Below are 14,573 nucleotides of genomic sequence, written 5' to 3' on the forward strand. Positions count from 1 at the left end.
ACACACACACACACACACACATTTTTAAGGAGAAAAAAAACAAAAACTAAAGAATATTAAGAATCACATTTGACTAAAGTGATTTTCTTTTTTGTGAGTTCCATAGGAGGACAAAGAAAGAAAAACACTTCAAACCTCTTCAACCATAATTTCCCCCAAAATGTCCATCCTTAAATAGCTTCATAACTTATTTTTTTTCCTGAATTGTACTTATATTAAAGCCTGCATTTTCTTTCCTCCAACAATATGTTTATAATTGGGTAAACATCCAAATTGAATCCATGTTTTCAAAGGTTTTACTTTTACCATTATATTTAAAATGGGCATATATTCAGACATGCATATTTGCAGTTATAGGTATGCATTTCAAGAGAATTTAAAAAGAAGTAGAGAATGAGCCACTGAAGAGTCCTTCACGGCTGAAAAGGTTAGAAAAATGTGAAAGACAACATGCTGAGTGGAAAGACGACCTGTTGCTTTGCTGGAAGCAGAGGGAACATTTCCCAGCAGCGACCACAGAGCATTGCAACTCCATGCATCAGCAGGCATGATAATTACACACCCACTTCACACCATCACCCACAACTCGGACGCCCATCCCCGCCTGAAGACCCCCGGTACACAACTCAGGACAGACGCGGACAACACAAGCGGCTTTTATTAAAGAGACATTTCTGGAGCGTCGTGGTTTCCAACAGAACAGAGAGTAACAGGGTCATTTAAGTTCATTTAGGGACTTTTTTCTGGAAACAATGGCGAACTCCGGTATTCAGCTGCTGGGATTTTTCCTGTCGTTAATTGGCATCGTTGGACTGATCATCGGGACTATTCTGCCGCAGTGGAAGATGTCCGCGTACATCGGCGACAACATCATCACAGCCGTGGCCATGTACCAGGGACTGTGGATGTCATGCGCTTTCCAGAGCACCGGGCAGCTCCAGTGTAAAATCTACGACTCCATCCTGCAGCTCGACAGTAAGTAGTCCTCCTCCTAAGCGCAGTGGCGACACGTCAGTCATCAGCGGTTTTACTGCAGCAGGTGTGCTGCTCTTCGCACACTCTCTTTGCTCATGCGTCTGCACCTGGAGGACTCACCCGGCGCACCTGAGTGCGACCTCAATGGGCCACAGTGTTACCACTATCAGGGTATTTACCTGCGCATCACGCCGTAATTACTAACAGCGGTCACTTTCAGTGGGACGTTGTCTTCTTCAGGCTGATTCCAGGAGAAAAAAAGAAAAAAAAAGTTTGAAATAAATTGGAAAGATTAATCTCTAATCCCCCCCCCCCCTTCCTCCCACACACACACACACACACACACACACACACACACACACACACACACACACACACACACACACACACGCAGTCACATTTTGGGAAACCCTCCCCCTCTCAGCATTTCCCAATGCACTCACATTTCAACTCATACACATACAGTAGATGATGCCATATCCAAATTTCAAGAGATGATTTAGTGCTCCTTAATATGAAACCAGAGTTGTGTTTTTCGTCACTATGGCCGTGGCTTCGTGTCACTATAGTGACAAAAGGCACAACTCCGCACCTTGTTTCTCCCACAGTGTAAAACAAGATCTGGGTGTCCTCATAACTTCGTAGACACGCTTCTGTTCTCTCTTCCGCCACCATAAACTAGAAACTACACTGCTAACACCACAACAGCTGTTCGCTCATTACTGAAGATGGTGCCAAAGTTATCAGTTTCAAACCTTCTGAGGAAGGGTGACCATGGTAACTCCAGTGCTGCAATACAGGCATCTGAATATTGTGCTGTACATCACCCAACACACTTACACTTAAACACACACACACACACACACACACACACACACACACACACTTTTCCCATGCAGAAATGCTCATTAATTCTATGCAAACTGGGAGCTCTGGTTTTGACACATCAGGGTCGTAGGTAATAGCACCTGCTCTAGAATAACTGCAGACTTTCGGCCTCATTTAATGACAAATTAGAAAATAGTGTGTCTTGGCTTTTTAAGCCATCTTTTGTAATGAACAGACACTCTTAAGTTTTCTGTTTTTCTAATGTAATGGACATACTATCTACTGTATCAAACACACTGCTGAATATGGAGTAGGCCTAATGCTGAGCTGGATTACTAACCAGGAATTGCTAGTAAACAAAGTTGGGCCTCAGAGTCTCAGGGGCCCCAAGGGTGCTGTGTCCATCAGTGTGTGATAATGTGCTTATGTACACATTTGTTTTGGAACTTACAATAACATCACTGAAAACAAATATTAGTTGAAACTATGAGGGTCTATTTAAAAGAAATAGATCGTTTTACCAAAGAACCATAAACACTTTTACCAGTGAGCCGTGGAGTACCTGTGGAATCATGATTGGCTAAAATATTGAAGATATAGTACAGTTGCATGTAACTGCAGCTTTACATACAGCGTGTCAACATTTGTCAATGTTGTTGCAAAAGCAACAGCCGGCTCCACTATGGGGAAGTATCATAAATATAGTATTTATAATAAGTATCTTTCTCATGTTGGTTCTCTACAACGACCAATGTGCCACATTTGCGATTCCACTGCAAAGCTGCAATAGACGGCTCAGTAGCAATGAGAGCAGTGTGATATAACTCCAAGCCAGGACACTGTGCATCCTCCTCTCCATCTGCATTTACTATATAATCCACCCTATTGTTCCCTGATGTCGCAGTGTTTTATAGAGTTAACCCCCCTACTCTCTCTCCCTCTACTCTGCACCCGCCTCCCCCCTCTCTCTCTCTCTCTCTCTCTCTCTTTCTCTCTACCCATCCCTCCGTCCCTGCTGGAGGGTTGTTTGTTTGGGCAGGGCAGGGATGGCCTAGACTGGCACAGACTGGTTCTAGGTGGACAGAAGGGGAGAGACAAAAGGGGGGGACTCACCCTGATAGGTTTATAGGGTGAGGGGGGGGGGGGGTGCACTGACAGATGAGGATCCGCCACAGGGAAACAGAGCGTGTGAGATGAGGTTTTTCTGTCTGTTTGTGTGTTCATGTGTATCCCATGGTTTCTCTTCCAGGAAAAGCTCACATCCAAATGTCCTGACAGGCTACTGTGAGTGTAATTCACAACCTCTGGACACACGCATAAAGCCTCACTGATAGGTCAAGACCGGTTTATTAGTCTTTCCTCATCATTTACCAGTTTGTGCTTCAGAGTTTTCACTCTATATGATCTTTTTTGTTGTTGTTGTTTTGAAGCCACACTCCCACATTCCACAAAACAAAAGGCCGTCTGTTTACTGCCTCCCCACACAGAACCAACACACTTTACCCGTACTCCTCTCATACATAATATTATTTTCCCCCTCTAATCATTTCCCTTCTCTCTGTCTGCCCCAGGTTCACTTCAGGCCACTCGTGCCTTGATGATAGTTGGCATCATTGTGTCCGTCGCAGGTCTGGGTGTGGCCTGCATGGGAATGAAGTGCACCACCTGCGGAGGGGACGAGAAGCTGCGCAAGTCCCGCATCGCCATGACAGGGGGCATCATCCTGCTGGTGGGAGGTGAGGATGACATGCGTTGTTGATGGCGATCACTGTTATTGGAATTTGATTGACATGCAGACGGTTGACAAATTAAAGGGAAAACCAACATGAAGGTGTTGTTCCACTGCAAGCTGCAGGAACAGCTTCTGTGAGTGGAACTCTACTGAAAGACTTTCATCAAAGTCAGTAGGATTCATTTTCAATATCACAATAGATATCCGTACCAAATGTTATGGCAATACGTCCTCTCTATGTTGTGATGATTCGGTGTGGACCAACGTTGCCATCCCTAGAATTGCTCCACTAGTATTGCTGAAATGGTAACATACATAAAGGGTAGTGACCCAATTTCAGTCCAGCAATTTCTGCTGTGGGGCTCGGCTGAAATATCTCTCGCACAATCAACTGAAACTTGGCTGTCCACAAGCCACTGTATGGGACCTATGCTAATCTATATTATTGTCTATGGTACACATCATAATCGATACAGACCCGGTTACATAACGTTTCAACGAAACTCATCTCATCATCACATTTTTGCTTTGATCTTGTATACATCATACAGTGGGTGGGAGGAAGTTTGATCCCTAGTCCAAAAAGCTTTCCTCCCACTCCTCTGCTGCAGCCCTCCAGAGGTCATTAGAATCAAGGAGTCCAGTACTTCTGGCACTGATTCTAACATGAGAGGTCGAACTGGCTCTGAAGAGAACAGAAAACCCTAAAAGCTAATGGTGCTGGAGTCGATAGCGAGCCGCCTGGTGACTATAAAGGGGATAAAAGCACGTCTACCCTCTCAGGTTTTGATGATGTGCTGATGGACTGAGTGATCTCTGTTGTTGTCTTTCTCTCCTCTCAGGGCTGTGTGCCATCGTAGCGTGCTCCTGGTTTGCTCATAATGTGATCCGGGCTTTCTATAATCCCTACACTCCAGTCAACACCAAGTAAGTAACCCCCAAAACACAGTGGGTTCAAGCAGCACTTTGACATCTTGGGATAATTGCTCACTCGCTATCTTGCCGATAGTTAGGTGAGGAGATCCATTCCACTCTCATTATGAAGCTACAGCCAGGAGACAGTTAGCTCAGCTTAGCATTAAGAGTGAACACAGGGGGAAAGCCTGGCTCCGTTCAGAGGTAAATTACACCTACCGGCACCTCTAAAGCTCATTAATAAACACAGTATTAGTTTAATTTGTACAAAAAGCACATGTGCAATTACCACACAATGTGGGTTTACAATGATTCTGCAAATTTCAGTATAAAACATTTGATATTAAAGTACGGTTTGTTAATAAAACTGTAATTTTACTTAAGTACAATTTTTTGAATGCAGAACTTTAATTTGAAATGATTACCTTTAATATTGCTGCTTAAAGTGACCCTACGTCACTGCTGATCAAAGAAATAACAACACATTCATAAGTAATGAAACACACCCTTGATCGATGTAATGCACTACAGTCTAACTGGACCAGAAGCTTTTTGAGGCTAATCTTAGGTAATGTTATCAAACTTAAGATAGATATTCCTGTAGTTGACACGACTCTTATACTTCTCCACTTGTGCTACTCTGACATGGCATTTTAGCATTTAGCATTATCCCATATTCGGCACTTTTGTCTACAGTGGCTGCTATTGAGCAACAGCCTAAAACACCCGAGTACATCTGATCATCAACTGAACTCATGAGATAGAAACGTTGTCTTGGCTAAAATGGAGAACTCTGACTTTCACAGAGGTTCAATTGTCAATGGAACTCCAAATTTGTCATTTTGAAATGACTGCCCAATACAATGTTGTGTTCCCCAGGTTTGAGTTCGGCGCCGCCATCTTCATCGCCTGGGGCGGCTCCCTCCTAGACGTCCTGGGCGGAGCCATGTTGGCTGCTTCCTGTCCACGAAAGAAACAAGTGTCCAAGTACCCGTCCATGGCCAGTTCTCGCTCCGGTCCGCCGAGCAGCACTAAAGAATACGTCTGAGAGCCCCCCCCCCCACAGCTCGGGACACCCACAGAAGCTGACAAAGAAGCCCCCTCCTTTTTGCACCAGTGGCGAGGAGTAAACCGAAGGTGTGAATCGTAGAGGCAAAGAATTACTGAAATGGGACTTTCTTTTTTTATTTTCTTCAGGCAGACCTTTGATAACCCCTTGATTATCATGTGGCACTCTCAATTGTTTCATGAATGATGTCTCTCACCCCGTCCACACATTCTACAATTGTTTACAAGTGATCTTCACAAATACATTATAATTAGATCCCCTGACTTAATAGACAAGCCCTCGGGGTGTAACCTCTTGAATTGTAGCCTAAATGGTGGATTAAAGCCAATCCTTGCACCTCCATGTTAGAACCAGCATCTATTAGTGTTTGCCATGTAATTGAAAGTAATCAATTCCAGTTTGATGTCTAGGCTGCGACTCAGGGGCTCTGTACAACAGAGACACAGGGTGACAATACTGTGTTTTATATTAACGGTTGGTGGTTCTAAAATAGACGCTACGATGAGCAAGGTGTGATTTGACACACAGGGCTCAGTGTGTAGGGTGGCCGTATCACACGGGCCTTTTACTACAACGCTCACTACAGGCCCTGCCGCTTTTCATACCAGTCTGTTACAAACCCAGCTCCGATATGAAATATTTTATCATGTAGTCACTGTGCCGCAATCACTCTAATAGCTTCCATATCAGCCACTATGATATCAAACTGCCACTATTTATTTTTGACAAACCTAGGATAAGGTTTCGGCTCCTGTGTAGGTTTGTGTAGTAAGTAGATCACTGTGGCCCGGTTCTAGCTTTCAGAGATTATAAAGTCATATTTTTATTAAGATGTGTTGTGCTCTGAACAGTGTCTGCTGTTTTTTTTTTTAAATGTCATAGTTTTATACACCTGGCTCATCGTGAAAAGTGAACGGATTTTTAACATGTCCAACAGTACTTAAATAATAAAGATATTGCAACATTCTTAATTGTGTGGTGTTCATAGTAACTGATTAGATAGTCGTTTTTCTCCATTAACACAAACACTAATACCGAAACTACTTTTGCAAAACAGCAAATGCTCTCTTCTCAAAACTCTCCCTAGAGTCAGTTTAACATTGAATACCTTTACATGCACACTAATATTCTGCTATTATTCTGAATATGACAATATTCCATATTTGATTAGTCATGTAAACAACATATTCCGTTTGGATTATTTGATGAAGGCCTTATTCTGAATGGGGCATTTTCCCATTAAAACATGTGGGATATGCCGATATCATTCTGGATTTAGCGTTCTATGGACATGTATACAGCGCTTTCGGAATATGCGTCTCACTTTGGGTTTTTATTGCAATTGGCGACACATGGTCTCTTACCTGTTTCCAGCTCTGTGTGTTGAACACAGACCAGCTAGTCCACAGTTTGCAGAGAAGGCATGCCCAAAAGAGAATCCCGCATTTCTATCCAGGAAGGAGAAATAAACCTACTTTCAAACATTGTGAAAGACTTGGATATCAACAGTCTTTTGAATATGCACAAATATTGTATATTTTCAAGAAGGTGGTTGAAGGAATGAAAGAGGGAGGCTGCGTTCGCACGGTCAAACAAGTCCGCCATCGGTTATGTTAATCGGTGTGCGCTGCTGCATGTAAATGTTAGTGGGATGATCATTTTCATTAGCCACGTAAACAGCTCAGTAGGAATATTGTTTTTTTTTTAAGAATAATTAATAAACCTAAAATATCGTGTGCATGTAAATGTAGTCACTGTTAGCTCTGTCAGCACCGTTATCCATTTGCTCTGCCGTTGCCATGCTAGGAGCAGTGTAGAGGCAATAGACAATATCATTTTAAATTTAGCTCTTGTAAAGAGCATCAAAACATAAATAAAATCTACTTTAATTATTGTTACATCATCTTTGAGTGTGACTCTAGCCTGACACGAGAGTCATTTTCATTCATCTGCTGAAGGAGGACGATTTTAAGTATTGACATACTATATTTATACACAATATGAAGTGATAACATGAGCGTGATGTGACACCTTGAGTACAAATAGATAGAGAGAGGACTTTTCAGTAAAGTGGGTCAGTAGCCTTTTGAAAGAACACATTTTTGCATATTCATAGATTCTGGATTTGTAAAGGAGGAAGAAGAAGCAGATAATATACTTTTTTTAAATAATAAAGCAGAGTGTGTTTTAAAACATGTCTCTTTTAGCATACATTATTGAAGCCTGTTTACCACTCCATATTTTGCCTTTAATTTGAATTATCATCACACTACTGTAATGTGCATCTTAAAAATGCCTTAAGTGATGAACCCAGCCTTGACATAACTGTTGTGGTTTAATAGATAAGAGACCTAAGTGGGACACAGCATGGTGAAGCGGGGACAATATTCTACATATAGTGTTTACTTAAACTGATTAAAATTTTTGTAAGTTTTGCTGCTGCCCCCGTCTACAGCAGTACATTGCTTTGCTGCTCCATCTCTTTCTCCGAACTCCATCTTATGAGAGTATTACACTGACAATTATGTAAATGTATTTTGAAGTTCAGGAACACAATTGGAAACAAGTGCATCAAAGCAATAAATTCCACAGAGATTCCACAAAGATTCATCTTTAATTTCCCGAGATGCATTATGAAAAGTCGACCATTTCCATGCAAATGGTAGCAACAGCCCCAAAGACAACCTCTGAGTCAGAGAACGGGCTGTGGAATGCAGTGCTTCCTTGACGCAAACAAAAAAAAAGTTAAAGTGAACGAGTAACAATTTCACAGCCAACTAAGTAACATGACATCAGCATGAGCCTCTACCGACAATAGCATGTCATTTCAAGGTCCACTGCAATCTTTAAAAAACCCAAATAACCCCCCCAAAAAGCATCAGTGTTAAGATTGTCTCAGCAGTGAGAACTAATCATAGAGCGCTGCTTGTTTTCATTATCTCATACTGTAATTGTGAAGTAAAGGTTGACATTATCTTTAAAGAGTTCACTTGAACCTGAAAAGACACTCTGAAACCATCTGGGTGTAGCTTAAGCAGATGACTGCAGTAAATATTAATACAAAGTAAGAGTTGTTCATTATCACATGTCTGTGTGCCAATCTATTTCAATCATCAATCTGATACAGCGTCAAATATCATTTGGCAATTGATTCAAAGGAACTAGGACTGTACACGTCTTTTATCACAGTCGTCTGGCCGACTGGGAAACCCTTCCTTTGAAAGCTAACAAAACCTCCATGAATCTGTTGTTGTTTACGACGTTTTACTGCTGAGTCTGCAGCCCGAGCCAACAATGAGCTCAGGAAAATGTTGACTCTGCATGATCTAAAGAGCATAACGGTGCTGCGGTTTGAAATACTTCTACATTAGCCCTTAATAACAGGATACCAGTTACGTGTTTTGATGCTTTAACAGACTCCATGCATAGAATTCTGCAACATGTCACTGCACATAACAGGCATTCCCACAAAGTGCACCATTTGGAAACATATTAAATCTCAGTTATAGATGACTGAAGCAATTTCCATTCAGAAACGAGTAAAAAACATTTAGAAGCCATAACAACACAACGAAGTGTTTTCTTCTCTTTTTTTTTTTTTTTTTTTTTTAACAATAAATATTTAGCAGTAGTTTTATTTTTCCTTCAGTAAATAGCGAGCTTTCGTCCACTGGATAGTACACCACTTGCATCGGTGTGAGAGTAGAGAACGATAGTCATTGCACAACCAAAGCTTAACATTTCACCTGTGTGTTAGACATTAACAGGTCTGTGTTCCCTCACACGGCCAACCCACAGACTCAGAAACCCTCACCAGAAAACAGGCAGGTGAGAAGCTGCTTTTCACCAAACCATTTGCTCAGTGCAACTTTAGAAATGTAGCCCTTGTCAAGAAGCTCTGAAAAATAAAGACACTTCCTTCCCTCAAGTCCTGATAATCTACCGCCTGCCGAGGTACAGAGTAGAGAGCGATGCAATAAAATCCATTCACAGTCTGACCAAAGGTAAGATAAATAAACACTATGTACAATCAGGGCCTAGGCTTCAGCTGCCGCTAAATGAGGCGTTTTTTTTGTGTCTGGTTGAGCCGTCAGAAGCTTCAGTCGGACACATGACAGGATCAAGGCCAAGATCACTGACGGGGAGTTTTGGCGTCCTGGGGGGATTTCTTTTTTTTTTTGGCACTTCTTGGTGAAGTTTAGGGGATGGGCGACACAGGACACTGCCCGTTGTTGTTCATGTGGTCATCTGCGTCTTCATCGGCCAAGTCCACTGAGGAGAAAAGGTCAAAGGTCAGGAATGTGTGCCTCTCAATGCGTTGATATAAGATGGTTACAGCTATTTTGTCCATTTAGAGAAAATAATTGGATAAGTTATCTTACAGGTATAATATGTGACTTTTAGGTATTAAAATGACTAAACATAACTATGTTATATATTTTGTGGAGTTGTGGACCTAAGTTTTCCCAAAAATCTTCAAACCTGAGTAATTTGAATCAAGGTTAATTGACTTTTCATCCAGCTCTAAGACACATTTTTAGGATACACTTTTTAGATGTTGGTTTTAACTATATATCTTAACCAGATGAAGGACTTTAGTCATCAGGTCTATGGGTCTTAAGTTATCAGAGTAACAAGCTGAGCAAACGTTAGCTACAGCTCAACTCGCAGCTCCTCCGTGACGTCCAGTCGCTGAACAGCGTCAGGGTAAAACTGATATTTAACGTTTATTCAGTGTTTTCACTGATTTTAATCCTCTGGTCTAATTGTTTTGGAGAGGAGGAGACCTCTGCGGTAAAAACCTCCGAAAGAAGCTCCTAACCGGGAGAAGCTGACTGCAATGACAGCAATGGTCGTGAAGACAACAACTCCCATGATCCCACACTACTTCACGATGACACCAAACTCTGTCTTTTGGTATTGTTTTGATTACGAGACCACTAGCAGCAGAAAATTACTTTTTTTGTATTTAATGGATTAGTTTGACATTTGAGGTTTCCATTTAATTGGCCAGGCTGTTTCCTGTCGTTTTTTTTAATGCTAAGCTAAGCTAACTGGCTGCTGGCAGTAATGGACAAACATGACAGTGGTATCAGGAAAGAGCAAACAAGCATATTTCCAAAAATGTCAAACTATTCCTTTAAAGATTTTACGACTTGTGAATGCCATCCATGCTGTGAGGCTGTAGTATCTGCGGATCAAGTTTACCCGATACTCGATGTACTTGTACACAGCCTTGCTGACATCTAGGGATGCAACTGTCAGCTACGTTTTTAAAAATCAACCGAATATTCACCAAATGTTCTTCAAAAAATAACAATCAATGTGTGTCTTCTTGCTTTCCGAGGAAAAGCAAAATATGAAGGTAATAAAAAATGGTATTGCTCTCCGAATGATTAGATCACCACTGCAGCTTTATAAACCTTGCATGAGAAGAACATACGTCATCATCAGTAGGTTATTAATTCCTGCGTGGTAGATTTACAAAAAAAGAAAAAAAAAAAAGAAGTATTATCCTAGAGGGAGATTTGTTTTTACAGCCAGTACAACATGTAGGTTATTCATGGTTTGTTCTAATAATTGTGTTTATCAGTATACAAAAGTATAAAATGTTTCCTTGCTGGACAGGGCTTCTCATGGACCTTAACCCCAAAAATAAAAAGTCATTACAAGAAGTATATTGTATTTTCTCCCTTTAATTAATTCCCCCCCAAATCAGTATATTCATGTATTTAAATCAGAAATAACTTGATACCAGAACTCAACATACTGTCTTATGTTGATGTAGGAATGTATTTAACTTCCTCCAAAGGTCCCTTTAGAAAGTAGTGTGTCTAGCTTCAGAATATAACAGAAGCATCTTCTAAAACGAAACTTAAAAATGAGCTTTTAGTCTTTGTCATTGTAATAACTGCTTATGTAAAGTGGCCTCGCACTGATCTGTTCACATTTAATCTGTGTGTTGTTTTCATTTGATACCATGTCATTCTAATAAATGAAGGTAGTGTTTCTATGTGTGTTGCTGTTGTATGTTGTCATGCGCCTGAACCAAACAAAGAAAACAAAACACAGCTTTAAGGAGAAGCCCACCAGTCACCCACCTTTCTTGGTTCGACCAATCTGTCCCAGCTTGGGTGCCCTCTGTCCGAGTCTCTGGGGATTGGCCCCGCCGCCGCCGCCGTTGACCTGGTGTCCCGGGTTGTACTGCCCCGCCGGACCCGACTGCTCGGGCGGCCCGCTGTGCGAGCGGAGCTCTGGGATACCTGATGCCTCGTACATCTCGAGAAGGCGCCTTTCTCCCGATTGGCCGCTAGATGTCCGCACCGCACAAGCTTTTGTGTCGTGTCGAAAAGCGTCTCACTTCCGCAATGGCATTCAACACACGACGGATGTATGAACGACACACGACACAATGCTGGAGATAACTGACGGAAAGTCCTCGTAGCCTGTGAAAGAAAGTAAATACGTCTGTCAAAAATAGCTCTCATGCGTCAGAGAGCGGCCGGTCCGGCTCTTGGCAAGTGCGCACAAAACACTTCCCCGCTGTTTATGCTGAAATAAGCGATGCACTCTAATGCGTGTCGTCCCACTCTATTACACCTAACAGGTGTAGCAAATGCCTTCCTGGACATTACAACAGCTGAGCAGTACAATAGCGTGGCTTCCGTTCGATACACTGTTATAAACTGCTTCTCCGCCCGCTTCTAAAATCAGCATTGACAGATCGCTTCCGCAACAATCCTTTAGGGATACATGTTAAATATGACCTCACCTCTTCCTCACCGAGGCCGCAGTAAAGAGCCGAATCCGGTAAAAGCTGAGAAGAAGAACAGTGTTGTTGTTGATCAGAGCTCGCTCTCGCTCTCTCTCTCTCTCTCTCTCTCTCTCTCTCTCTCTCTCTCTCTCTCTCTCTCTCTCTCTCTCTCTCTCGGCACAACACCGAGGAAGCGTCGATTTAAAGGGGCCTCTCGTCGTTTTCTCGGCCTTGGGGATTTCCTCGTATTGTGTCTTGACTCATAGCGGCACGCGGACGTCAGCGCGCGCTCGATATAAGTGACAGTGCTGACACTTCGGGTCATACAGCGGAGGTGTGCCAAAGTTTTTTCGAGGGGCGCAGTGCGTAATTACGCACCTTAGGTAATGAGAGAGTGACTCAGGCGCCAGCCAATGACAAGACACTGCTTGGTAATCCCCATACACAGCACATGTAATGCTTTACGTCAGAGGCAGCAGTTCACGTCAGCTCTTGTCCATATAGAAAAACATAAATGTCCAACCCGTGAAGTAGTTTAGTGACTTATTGGCTATAGATTATTTGCTCATTCATTCATTAGTTCTTTGTCAACAACTGCTGCTTGTTAATATGGACTCACTCTGTTTCTTCATTGATTTGAGTTTCCCCCTTCGTCTGAACCTTAAACCCAACCAGTGATTTCTGCAATAGCTAACCACGTATTTTTTTTGGTGTTAGCTCTTAACACTCAAGTCCCAAATCAGGGCTGACAAATCTTGAGTCAAGTCCTAAATCTTAAACTTTGAGTTTTGAGTCCTAAAAAACCCATAATGAGCTCTTCACATCACGCAGTTTTGCTTAGTTTTTACTGACCACGGCCTTGTATTTGTACTGTAAATTAAGTTCCTAGGTCAAATTTTTTCCAACTGGCAGTCAGCAATGTAACGTTAGTTCTTCATTGTTCTCTCCTGCAACTATCTTGGATGTGTTGTCGGATAGGTTCAAAGACAATTGGATCTGAGGAATTAAGGGCAGACCTGCTGGAAATGATTAGCATTAAAGTCAGTTGATTCAGGACTTGGCTTGAGTTTTGCATGTAATATAATGCAAACATTTTCGGCAGTAGAATACTGTCTGACAATGTGGAAATGTGGGATATTTGATATTTGTACTCCAGGGAGGCTGAAAACAAGGTCTAGTAGTTACGCTAATTTTGAAAAATAATAATGTGAAACTGATTTTAGAAAGGTTTATTGTCACTAAAGTCAGTAACCTTCCACCTACAATAAACCGACAGCAAAAGGATAAAGTCTTGGGTAAAAGTTCAACCCATATTTTGATGTTTTTGTTTGTTGGGAATGTGTTATCTCTATTATTCATCACATGAATCCATGCACAGTTGAGAGATTGCCTAAAAGAAATCCCCCCTGAGACTTGCCAAGACTGATCTGCCCGTAGATCAAACTCTGCAGACCCACATGGTCGGTATATATAATTGTCAGTGTGTCTCTTCTCCTGTAGAACAATCTAACACTTTGTCGTGAGCGGAGCAAAACACACTGCCATCATGTCCAGGATCATAAGCCTTACTCTCCTGCTCATCATTCTGGTTGACACCTTTAACGGCAGCACAGGTATACAAAGAGAATAGTTTCTGGATGAATGCATCTTATGATGCATCGGCGACACAGGAAATGGGATGAGGCGGTTGATGGGTAATGTATTATTGTTGCCCATTAATGATTTCTTGCTGTTTGTCTTTTTCCACTGTGTAAAGCTCCACAAGCCGGATTTCATGTGTCCAAAGTGCACATCCGCAAGTGCAGGTGCAGAGGTGAGTGTCCCCTGCTCTTTCATACATTTTGGTTAAAAATTTTAAATGGTGAAACTCAGCATGGAAAAAGAGTGTGATCATCGGGGCTGTTAGACGCTGTAATGGGGATTCCTATTGGCTGAAAAGATTGCTTTTCTATGCTTTTCTACAATACTACAGTCAGCAGAGAAAATGTCATTAAGAGGGGTTATGATCTGAGTTTCTTTGGTGTTCATTTCAATGACCACCTCTGTTTTCACTGCAGTTTTTGCCAATGGAAAAATAAAGTGTCGCTACCCGCTGTTTCCCACAAACCACAAAGAGAAACAGAATCTGATCAAATGCTTCTGCAGCAAAACAAACCAGCACAGTGAGTGAACTGACATTGTATGTGGGTGTGAGATGGAGAGATCTCTTTTCTCTTTTCTGTGCTAATATTCAGTAAAGATGCTTAATTTGTTTTTCTCTAAATGTGTAGAGTTTCCAGAGTTTAAAGCCGCCTGCAGCA

At 41.9% G+C, this 14,573-nt stretch overlaps 2 protein-coding genes across 2 annotated transcripts; one reads left to right on the forward strand and one right to left on the reverse strand.

Annotated features, from left to right (window-relative positions):
- Window positions 1–508: 508 nt before the first annotated feature.
- Window positions 509–6,485, forward strand: cldn7a (claudin 7a). The gene is made up of 4 exons (XM_068713899.1): window positions 509–975; window positions 3,375–3,539; window positions 4,378–4,462; window positions 5,330–6,485. The coding sequence occupies exons 1-4, from the start codon at window positions 753–755 to the stop codon at window positions 5,496–5,498; spliced, it is 642 nt and encodes a 213-aa protein (XP_068570000.1). The 5' UTR covers window positions 509–752; the 3' UTR covers window positions 5,499–6,485.
- Window positions 6,486–8,114: 1,629 nt separating this feature from the next.
- On the reverse strand, window positions 8,115–12,573 carry si:dkey-112a7.4 (uncharacterized). Its single transcript, XM_068713575.1, has 3 exons — window positions 12,292–12,573; window positions 11,621–11,965; window positions 8,115–9,791 (listed from the first exon to the last, which is right to left on the reverse strand). Exons 2-3 carry the CDS (start codon window positions 11,796–11,798, stop codon window positions 9,718–9,720), a joined length of 252 nt encoding a protein of 83 aa, XP_068569676.1. The 5' UTR covers window positions 11,799–11,965; window positions 12,292–12,573; the 3' UTR covers window positions 8,115–9,717.
- Between the last annotated feature and the right edge of the window lie 2,000 nt (window positions 12,574–14,573).

The sequence above is a fragment of the Cebidichthys violaceus genome, unplaced genomic scaffold (genome assembly GCF_023349555.1).
Source record: "Cebidichthys violaceus isolate CVI_PGR_0920_01 unplaced genomic scaffold, fCebVio1.0.p SCAF_19, whole genome shotgun sequence".
Taxonomy (NCBI): Eukaryota; Metazoa; Chordata; class Actinopteri; order Perciformes; family Stichaeidae; genus Cebidichthys; species Cebidichthys violaceus.

What these genes read in the sequence shown, in the direction of transcription:
- cldn7a (XM_068713899.1), top strand. Translation starts at nt 753, where the DNA reads ATGGCGAACTCCGGTATTCAGCTGCTGGGATTTTTCCTGTCGTTAATT. An exon ending in CTCCATCCTGCAGCTCGACA is followed by an intron (nt 976 to 3,374) that starts GTAAGTAGTCCT and finishes TGTCTGCCCCAG; the next exon opens with GTTCACTTCAGGCCACTCGT. An exon ending in TACACTCCAGTCAACACCAA is followed by an intron (nt 4,463 to 5,329) that starts GTAAGTAACCCC and finishes TGTGTTCCCCAG; the next exon opens with GTTTGAGTTCGGCGCCGCCA.
- si:dkey-112a7.4 (XM_068713575.1), bottom strand. Translation starts at nt 11,798, where the DNA reads ATGTACGAGGCATCAGGTATCCCAGAGCTCCGCTCGCACAGCGGGCCG. An exon ending in GATTGGTCGAACCAAGAAAG is followed by an intron (nt 9,792 to 11,620) that starts GTGGGTGACTGG and finishes TTTTCTCCTCAG; the next exon opens with TGGACTTGGCCGATGAAGAC.